Below are 9,976 nucleotides of genomic sequence, written 5' to 3'. Positions count from 1 at the left end.
TAAAAAAAAATTTGATAACTACGAATATATGTCATATAATTTGAGTTTACAAGTTTGAGACTGTTACATTTAGGTCCTTCAAGGATGTAATTGAGTTTTCATTTTCATCAAAGATATAGTTTGGTTTCTTCATCTCTCACTCATTAAAATATTTTTGAATTTTGCATTTAATTTTTTTTAAAAAAAATGGTGGCCCATCGTCCAGCTAATTAAAGATAAATGTCGTTGGGTAGATCCTCCTGTAGAAGAGTAAATTGATATATAGTTGTTGTTGACAGATTGGATTGGAATAAACAAGGCAGCTGAGCAGCAAAATTGAAATCCATAATACATAAATGTATATGACCATGTAATTTATTTATGTTGTATGCATCCTCAACCTGTACTGCACTCTCCCAACAATTACATTTATTTTATTTTATTTTTAAATTGATGCAAATGTGTAATATTTAATATAAAGATATTACGTAAATAAATATATAATTTGATAAAACAGTCTTATTATTTTGAAAATCTCAAAATACAATTATATATATTTTGATTAAAAAAATTCTTTGCATTTTAAAAATACATACAATCCATAATAATAAATAGATAAATAGATCATATCCATGAAAAATTGATTTTAGAAGGAAATTCTTTTTAGTTTAATAAAGCTAAGTACTTAATTTTTAGGTATCAAAATTCAAAAATAATTAAATAATCCTTTAGCTAAGGTTGATGATTGTCAACTTATTTTTTTATTTTCAATTATACATTTTTTCCCATCTTATCTCCCTCTGTTTTCCAAAAATAGAAATAAATAAATTTCTAAGAAACGTGAAATAGATGAAAGGACTAAATTATAAAGATATTAAAAACTATGGGGATTAAAGTACATTTTCTGAAACCATGAGACTATTTTTTTTCTTGTCAAAACGACAAGGACTGAATTATACGGGGGGGAAAATACACAAAAGAGTTCCTTTGTTGGGTCTTGAAACCGGGTCTCTCAGATGAAAGCCGATACAGCTGATCATCTAGACTGCAAGGCATACTTATAACTTGAACACATTAACTAAAATAAATATGCAAACATGAGAATGCAATTCCCACATTTATGGAAGTGAAGGGGCCCACAAAGCTGAAAAACAATTGTTTTATTTACCAAATCAACACCCAATTCCAAAGCAAACTTTCCTTTCTTTCTTCATCTCTGATATATGAAGGAGGAATCCAGTTCCCAAAATTTGGAGAAGGAAATGGAATTCAATTCCTCCTCTCCAAGAACCATCCCTGTAGTCTCCACATTGACCAACCCCTTTGACAACAACAACTCCCTTGCTTGCGTCAACGGCCACACACGAAAGCCCATAGCTTTATGGCCAGGAATGTACCATTCACCAGTAACCAATGCTCTGTGGGAAACAAGGTCCAAGACCTTAGAAAGACTTCTTGACCCACCTGAAGATGCAACTCCACAGAGTGAATTGTTGACTAAAACTCCAAAACAAAGCCGTACTAGAATCTTGTATGGTTTTTCTACTGATTATATTTTAAGAGAGCAGTATAGGGATCCTTGGAATGAGGTTAGGATTGGTAAACTGCTTGAGGATCTTGATGCTTTGGCTGGCACCATCTCTGTCAAGGTACTCCCTTTCTTTCTTTTTCTTATTTCTTCTTCTTTTAAATGAATTTATCTGTGTAGTGATTCAAAGTTAGTTTTTTGAATTGTTCTGGAATAATAGGTGGATTAGGTTGTAATGAAAGCTCCGACTTTTTTCTTTGTCTGTGGTCTCAAGGCAAGATTAATGCCTAATCTTATATATATATATATATATCGGTTGAGGAGTAAGCTATGTTGAGGATACCTCTTGCCGTTAAATAAATAATAATAATAATTTTAAAGTTAGCAATGTTGTGGTTAAATTGGTTGTCTTTAATACTATGACATGGGAAATGGATAATGGACTGTATCATATTCTTGGTTTGTTGGCTTTTTTTTTTAATCTTCTGTATGCCTGTTTTTGATGCGTAAAGAAATTTGATGTGGAATCCCCAACTACATATATTTTTGGATGATTACGTCTGTTAGTTGAGTGTTTCTCGACAATGATTGAATATTTTGAAATGTAATGCTAGTTCATGTAATTTGGATGGAATTATCATTGCAGTATACAATTCACATGCATCTTCCTTTCTATTTGTGATTTGTGATTGAATGTTTGTTGTTGTATTAGCACTGTTCCGACGATGATAGCACAGCAAGGCCACTGCTGCTGGTGACTGCTTCCGTGGATAAGATTGTCCTGAAGAAGCCAATTAGTGTTGACGTCGATCTTAAAATAGTTGGTTCTGCCATATGGGTTGGTCGGTCATCAATTGATATTCAACTGGAGGTCATGCAGTCCACAAAAGGTACTTTATTCTGGTACCAACTTTAGCTTTAAGATATAGTGTTCCTTGACTTTAAGAGAGTCGAAATAAAAAGGCAAGACAGAACTGATCCTGATGGAGTGTTCTCAAGTGGGTTTGAGTGTTAAGCCCTTTAGTTATACTATTAGTAAGAATCTTATTGTTGCTGTAAGATGTCTTGTGTGATTCTTTCAATCTGAATGCTTCAACATACATTTTGAAGAAGTGAATGAAGAAATGTAAGCAGGATGGCAATTATTTTCTATTATCTCAAACTACATGGAAGTTTTAATATCTGGCTAACCAAATATATTGTTCAAAATCCAATCAAATGGCTCTTTTTTTGCGTTGTCTTTATATTTCTTAATCACGGTAACTAAATTTGTTTTGCAGAGGGCTCTGACACTTCAGACTCCGTAGCTTTGACAGCCAACTTCATATTTGTGGCCCGTGACTCTAAGACTGGGAAAGCTGCTCCAGTGAATAGGCTGTCGCCTGAAACAGAGAAGGAAAGGTTACTTTTTGAAGAAGCTGAAGCAAGGAGCAAGCTCAGAAAGAGGAAGAGTGTAGAAAAAAGGAAGGAAATTCAGAATGGGGAGGCAAATAGACTTGAAGCATTGTTGGCTGAGGGACGAATCTTCTGTGACATGCCAGCCTTAGCGGACAGAAACAGCATTCTTCTAAGGGATACATGCCTTGAAAACTCTTTAATTTGCCAGCCACAGCAAAGGAACATACATGGTCGAATCTTTGGAGGGTTTTTGATGCATCGGGCTTTTGAGTTGGCTTTCTCAACTGCTTATGCCTTTGCTGGATTGGTTCCTTACTTTCTTGAAGTTGATCATGTTGATTTCTTAAGACCTGTGAGTACCAGCATGTTTTCTTTCACTGGTCATAAGCTTTTACTTCATTCTGATTATGTCTCAAAATGAAATATAAGCAACTGCTCTAGACCTCCCCCAAGTACCATCTACTTACATCGTTGACTGAGTTTAAATTTTTGTGTGAAGCTAAGACGTGATTTGCTCATATAAATGTCTTGAAGTTCAACCATCCAATTCAACTACTACATTGTATTTGAAATTTAAACTGCAGATGGTGATTTCTTTGCACAGGTTGTGATTAAAAGAGTGTGTGTATGTGTGTGTGTGTGTGTGTGTGTGATACCTCTGAGAGAGAGAGAGAATTCATAGGTATATCAACTACAGAAGTTGTGCATGTGAACTGCAGTCTCCATGGTCCATGCAATCAATTTGGAGTCATAGTTTACATCAAGAAAATTTGTTTGGTGAACAGGTTGATGTTGGAGACTTCCTGCGCATCAAATCCTGTGTTCTTTACACGGAACATGAAAACTCAGAAAAGCCTCTGATCAACATTGAAGTTGTTGCCCATGTTACCAGGCCTGAATTGAGGTCCAGTGAGGTAAGTGCCCATATTCCTTTCTTTCATACAACAGAAAATGCTTTCAGAGTAATTGCTAGTCCTTGAAAAGGGTCACTGTCTAGAACTTTTAAAGTATGGATTTGAAGCTCAAATTAACATGAAACTTCCCTCACATATTTCCTATCTTTTTAATTGTGTGCTTCTATTTGCCTTGGCCATATTTGAAACAGGTATCGAATACATTTTACTTCACTTTCACTGCACGTCCAGAGGCAAAAGCCACAAATAATGGATTTAGGATCCGGAAAGTGGTTCCTGCAACAGAGGAAGAAGCGCGCCGTATTTTAGAGCACATGGATGCAGAGTCCATGCAATCTGGCGAAGGCAAAAGCAAATAGGAATGTATATTACAAATTAAAGACAATAAGAAGCGAAGATAGTTGGCATAGCTCTATATCCACTCGACTGGTGTCCAGTTCCACGCATTGGAGGGATCATCAATCTCACTTGTTGTAAAAACTAGTCAATCTTGGTGAGCCCACTCATCCATGAATTCAGGAGTATTACCATGGAAAAAGAATTCCTGATAAATATAGTTTCCTTATCACTAGGATACGAATTCCTGGGGTGAAATTTAGTCACCTTTATTTTATATATTTTGAAATACATTTATGTTTCAGTGCCTTCACTGGAAAATAAAAAATGCCCCCCTTCCTAATTTAATATTGCTTTAACTGTTAATTATTTGGACGGGGAAAGAAAATGCGATAGTAATTGCATGGAAATATGGTTCTAACTTCAGAATATTGTAGCTGTCAATTTACGACAGTTAGCATTGATATGAAAATTACGGTGGTAGCAGTAAATTGATGGTGAGATAGTTGTGGTTGTGGTGATGAATAGGGTATTGATGATGTGGTGGCTATGGTTGTAGTGGTGGTGGCAGCAGCGAAGGTGAGGTGGTGGAATGTTGTTGAAAGATATTTCAGGTTTCGCACACCAAAACCGAGTACAGAAGCTCCATGGGAGGGTAAGCTGTTAACACCAGTCATTCTCAAGGTCCGTGAGTGCTAGTTAGTTCTGTATGAGATTTGAAATAAATATAATGCTTTTGCCAAACATACGATGAGATTAAAATTTCAAAAAAAAGACAACAATTACTAATTAGGTACAGTACAGATTGTTCTAATGTATACAACAGGAATACATCCTATGCTCATGACTTGCATAACTGAACAGCTTAGCTTTCCTATAATTGAAGTTTTCGACAGGCTTACGTGACGACATTGCCATTGTCGACTGCGAGTCAAGCCAGCATATTGCCCTACTTCACCCAAAGAAAACCTCGTCGTATACTATCTATATGACAAAAGCAAATTACAAAATCTTTGTCATGGATTTATACAAATATTGAAGAAAAATAAATTACAGAAATCTGGCAAGCCAGATGCCAACCCATGAGAACCCCAACCTGCCCAATTCACCCACCTTAGACATTTTCTGGCTAGGTGCAACAATAAGTTTACCCTGATATGAACAAGAGCCACAAATATTAAGGAGATGCACTCTCATCATCGGAGGAATCACACTGCTTCCTTGCATTGGATCCAGAAAAAACCTGTGGCAGCGTTGGATTTACAGGAACTGGAAGCATTGGATTAACAGGAACTGGAAATTTATGGGCAGAACTAACAACTGTTCGCTCATTTATCATACCAACTTCTTTGCACACACGATCAAGAACACTAAGAAAGTCTCTGACCACCATGAAGATTCGGAAGGGGTGAGCCTCTTCCTTGGCTGAATTACCATGGAAGTATTCCGTGATCTCCTTTACTAGTGACAAAGCAACACTTTCTTGGGCTTGAATCCTTATAAGCTCCCCCTCGGCCATTTTCATGAACCTCGTCATTGACTCTGAAAATCTCTGACAGCTTTCCACCATTCCCAATGTTTCATTTAATCGCACCACCTCGCTGATATTCTCAATCCCTCTAGAAAGCTTGGAGACATCACTGCTAAGTACATCAGAATCCATAGCAGCTGCTTTCTTCACATCACCGAGCTCTGAACTCAGACCAGAAACAACTTGCAGGCCGAGCTTCCTACACTTGGCATCTTCACTGGAAGTGGAGTTTGGAGTGTTGTTGGTCCCAGAGAGACGAGCACCTTCGGTTCTTATAATTTCCTGTACAACAAAATGCAAGAGTGTGGTCTTTCCATCTGCACCCTTGACATCAACAAGCTTAAGGAGCGTGTCAAGCTTGAAGGCATGGGCATCACCACGGTTAGTGCCAACATTCATGCGGTTTCCTGTCTTGAGCACAGCTTCTAAAAGTTTCAAAAACATCCTGCTATTTCTCAGTTCTTCACAGGCTGCCTGTAAAAAGGAAAAAACAATGAGACTTGGGCAGTGACATCTCAGATCCACCAACACCAAACAATAATGACAAGAAATCACATGGATTAATTTAGAAAGAAAGAAGCACAAGGACTGGTGGTTGCTAAGCGCACAGAATTTTCTATTGGAGAGCTGACAAGGTAGCACCTTTGGGCCATTCAACAATCATCCATAATAAGTTTGAGCAGCTATCTCGAGAATTGCAGAGCCAAATGGCTACTAAATGTTTTTAGGTGTTGAGGAATGTACAAGTACATAAATTGTAGGCTTGATGACCACAATTATACCACAACCAAAAAGAAGCAACAAAGAATCAAAGGAAAAGGATTAGAAGACTCCATTTACCTCCAGAGTTTCAAAGGACCTTTTGAGGTATTCAACCTCGGACTCAAAATTGGCTACGTAAAGCATTGCATCCACTCGTTTAAATGCAAAAGGTACATCAATCACTGCCTTCAGGAATTTCTCAGCATGACCAAGCTTGGTTGGAGAATCATCTTTGTATTCTTTCAATTTACGCTCCTCTTCTTTGGTAGGTGCCATCTTCAATAAACTTTCTAGAAGTTCAGTTCCTAGAGCATCAACATTTCCTGCATAACAAGTGGGACTTGCTTTAGTTGCGGGATCAGTAATAAATAATTGGGCATGTCACTGCACGCTCATCATACAAATTAAAAGGGCCTGAGAGAAGCAGTAGTGGATGATGGAAGTAACAAATCCAACACAAAATGGCAAGATGAGGCATTTAGTGAATTAGGAGTTCTCCATAAGTTAGCAGATCTCAAGATGTCAAAGGTAATCGAACGCAGGCTGGCTCGTAAAAAATAAATGCATTGTGTACGTCCAAAGGCCAGAAGCAACCGAAGATCTTTCAGTAAAGTTAAGCAATGATGAAAAGAGACCTCAACAATAAAATACTGGTTCATCAGCGGGTCAAATATGTTAAAAAAAAAAAAGCCTAGAATGGTTATTTTCAAGCAACAAAGAAATAAGCCAAGAATTCATTCCCCAGACAGAACCCCAAGACATGAAATAAAACAAGACACTTGGACCATGTCTACTATATTAATGGACATTTACCTTCTAAAAGGCCTTCACAAACTTCCTCAATTGTCACATTGAGTGCCCGGAGCAAAATTGCAATGTTCTGCGCCTTTTTGGGATCAAGTACCCTATTTTCTTGGTTGGGTGTTAGGCTAACTGAATGAGGAGTGGCTGGCTTTGGTTTTGGCGTATTGACGACGAACAATGTCTCAATCATTTCCTCGTTCAATCTGCGGAATATCCAATTCAACCAATTATTCAGGAGAGAAGAGAATATAATCCATATTTGAACTAGAAATTTAGACCTATTTTACTAAAAAAAAGAGCACGAAAACATAGATTACAAGTAAATAGGTAACAGAGGGTTCAGAGTCTTACTTAAAAGAACTGGACCTCAGATGATCCCACACCATTTCACGATCAGAGCTTGCTCTAACTTTATCCCAATGCAAGGGCTTTAACTTTGGTTTAGGAGTTTCCTCGGCATCCTCCATTGTTTTAGAACTAGGTGGCAACTCAATTGGCGATACATTGGTTGTGCTTTGTAATACAAAAGGCCTTGAGGGTGGTATAAGCGCTGGAGGCTTTGAAATTGGCTGGTCAGTTGGTGTTGATAATGCATTAACACTGGGAGATTCCCATTGTCTTCGCGGTAGCAGCATTGGCGGAGGCGGAGGCGGGGGCGGGGGCGGAGGAGGCGGAACTGACATAAGCTGCTCGAAAACATTACTAATTCTTGCATTTAGACCCAAAACACTAGAAGTCATTGTTGGTGATACATCTGGGCTCTTTCTATCCGGCGAAGAAGAAGGTGAAGACAATAATGTGGGAGACATCCTAGTATGATCTGAAACATTCGAGATTCTGGGAGATGAAAATGTGCTCTTAGCTACAGACAATGAAGGAGACATCTCAATTCGATCAAAAACATTTGAAACTATTGGAGATGTAGGTAGGCTCTTCTCGAAACCTCTTTCTGGTGAAGAAGCAACAGACAGTGAAGGAGACTGCGCAGTTCGATCCAAATCAATTGATATTTTCGGTGATGGGGTCCTTTCCAAATCTCTATCAGGTGATGAAGAAACAGAGGACAACGATGGAGAATTCACATTAAATCGAGCCAAATCGTTCAGTACTCTATCAGGTGAAGTTGAAACAGAAGAAGGTGAGCTAGAAGGTCTATTTTGGGCCAAATTGCTATTCAATATTCTAGCTGGAGATAAAGATGGAGACCGCATAATCACATTGTTTCGATCCAAATCATTCAACACTCTAGGAGAAGTAGAAGCCGAAGACAGTACATTTCTTTCCAAATTTAGTGTAATTTTAGGCGAAGCATATGGAGATGAAGCACAAGATGATGAAGAAGATTCCCTCTCATTATGAGCATCCATTATTGATGGCGATGGTGGTGGCAACGATTGAGCAGCAAGTACAGTAACAGATTCCGGCGATTTTGGTCTGGGACTCAAACTTACTGGCGGAGAAATACTGAGAGAATGAGACCGAGCAGGAGAAGCTGAAGTGGAAGACGAATGCGAGCTCGAAGATTCAATACTTTTTGCATCAAAACCTGCAGCAGCAGCAGAAAAACCTCTTCTAGACCCGCTGGAGCTTTCTCTACCGCCTGAAGATCCTCGCGGTGAGTAAAACTCCTCTTCCTCCTCCTCTTCATTCCCATCCCTATCAAAATTGCCACTTCCATAATTCTGCCTCGAATTATCCCTGTTGAGCGGTGGAAGGGGCCGGAGCTCCGGGGACTCCAGTTTATGATGATCAGACCTGACATTAGTGTTGTCATTGGAGCTTTCATCTAACCTCCTTGAATTTACTAAAGTTCCCAAGTAAAGAAACTCGGAACTAGTTGAAGAGGTTCTTAGTTTATGGCTGTTGCTACTTGCTCTCGTATCTGCAGTTACTTGGAGTCTGTTACTGTTACTGGATCCACCATAAGTCTTGTTGTCGGAGAAGTTAGTTTGGTTTCTCCGGCGGCGAGCGTAATAAAAGGCGATGATGCCCAAGACAATGAGAGCGGAGATGACAGCCGAGATGGCGACGACGAGGAGTTTTTGGGAAGTGGGTTTGGGTTTAGAGGACTGAGGGAGGATGAGAGAGGAGATGTTGGCTGGGAAAGATGCGAATGCGGTAGGGGACGGAGGTGGTGGAGGGGAAGGGTAGGAAGGGAAAAAGGGGGATTGGTTAGGGGTGGGAGTGGGAAATGGGATTTGGGATGGTGGCGGTGGTGGCGATGGTGGGGAAGGTGGGGAAGGAGATGGGGGTTCGGTGGGAGGAATGGAGTCCTGTGGGAAGAATGGTTGATGAAGAATCCGACGGTTAGTGGTGGTGGAGGAGGATAAGTGGAGGGGTGCGTAGGATAGGAGGAAGAGTGATATAGTGATGAAGGAGGAAGCGAGGAAAGAGGTGGGCATTTTGTGGTGTCTCGGCTCTATGTTTCAAGAGCAGGGAGGAGGATGAAGAAGAGGAAAGAAATGTGCTGTGGGTGTGATTTGTGGGGACTGTTTGCTTTGTTGGAAGAGAGAGGGAGAGAAAGGAAAATGGGAAAGGGTTGAATCATGAGAGAGGAAAAGGAAGAGGAAGGGAAAGTGTGGAGGAGAAGGAGGAGGAGGTGGAGGAGGTGGTGCATCCAGCTAAGATTCTGCTGGTGAGTTTGTCTGGTATTTGCTACTGCTATTAGTGAAGTGAAAAAGGGAGAGACTTGAGTCTTTGACAATTTGCGTATGAGCTACAAAA

The 9,976-nt window shown here is 39.5% G+C and overlaps 2 protein-coding genes across 3 annotated transcripts; one reads left to right on the top strand and one right to left on the bottom strand.

Annotated features, from left to right (window-relative positions):
- Window positions 1-1,164: 1,164 nt before the first annotated feature.
- LOC7469366 (acyl-coenzyme A thioesterase 2, chloroplastic) lies at window positions 1,165-4,503 on the top strand. Of its 2 annotated transcripts, none has more exons than XM_052446804.1 (5): window positions 1,165-1,628; window positions 2,220-2,397; window positions 2,806-3,257; window positions 3,691-3,819; window positions 4,011-4,503. In XM_052446804.1, exons 1-5 carry the CDS (start codon window positions 1,203-1,205, stop codon window positions 4,176-4,178), a joined length of 1,353 nt encoding a protein of 450 aa, XP_052302764.1. In that variant the 5' UTR covers window positions 1,165-1,202; the 3' UTR covers window positions 4,179-4,503. The 2 variants fall into 2 exon arrangements, with proteins under 2 accessions (XP_052302764.1, XP_002321229.4); XM_002321193.4 differs by having other exon boundaries at window positions 2,788-3,257.
- Window positions 4,504-4,917: 414 nt separating this feature from the next.
- Window positions 4,918-9,976, bottom strand: LOC7469365 (formin-like protein 1). The gene is made up of 4 exons (XM_002320521.4): window positions 7,604-9,976; window positions 7,262-7,455; window positions 6,527-6,771; window positions 4,918-6,160 (listed from the first exon to the last, which is right to left on the bottom strand). Exons 1-4 carry the CDS (start codon window positions 9,652-9,654, stop codon window positions 5,333-5,335), a joined length of 3,318 nt encoding a protein of 1,105 aa, XP_002320557.2. The 5' UTR covers window positions 9,655-9,976; the 3' UTR covers window positions 4,918-5,332.

Source organism: Populus trichocarpa, chromosome 14, assembly GCF_000002775.5.
Source record: "Populus trichocarpa isolate Nisqually-1 chromosome 14, P.trichocarpa_v4.1, whole genome shotgun sequence".
NCBI classification, from domain to species: domain Eukaryota; kingdom Viridiplantae; phylum Streptophyta; class Magnoliopsida; order Malpighiales; family Salicaceae; genus Populus; species Populus trichocarpa.
This window is presented reverse-complemented; position numbering and strand designations above follow the sequence as displayed.

What these genes read in the sequence shown, in the direction of transcription:
- LOC7469366 (XM_002321193.4), top strand. Translation starts at nt 1,203, where the DNA reads ATGAAGGAGGAATCCAGTTCCCAAAATTTGGAGAAGGAAATGGAATTC. An exon ending in CTGGCACCATCTCTGTCAAG is followed by an intron (nt 1,629 to 2,219) that starts GTACTCCCTTTC and finishes TTGTTGTATTAG; the next exon opens with CACTGTTCCGACGATGATAG. An exon ending in GGTCATGCAGTCCACAAAAG is followed by an intron (nt 2,398 to 2,787) that starts GTACTTTATTCT and finishes TTTGTTTTGCAG; the next exon opens with AGGGCTCTGACACTTCAGAC.
- LOC7469365 (XM_002320521.4), bottom strand. Translation starts at nt 9,654, where the DNA reads ATGCCCACCTCTTTCCTCGCTTCCTCCTTCATCACTATATCACTCTTC. An exon ending in CTGAGGTCCAGTTCTTTTAA is followed by an intron (nt 7,456 to 7,603) that starts GTAAGACTCTGA and finishes GATATTCCGCAG; the next exon opens with ATTGAACGAGGAAATGATTG. An exon ending in TTGTGAAGGCCTTTTAGAAG is followed by an intron (nt 6,772 to 7,261) that starts GTAAATGTCCAT and finishes CTTGTTATGCAG; the next exon opens with GAAATGTTGATGCTCTAGGA.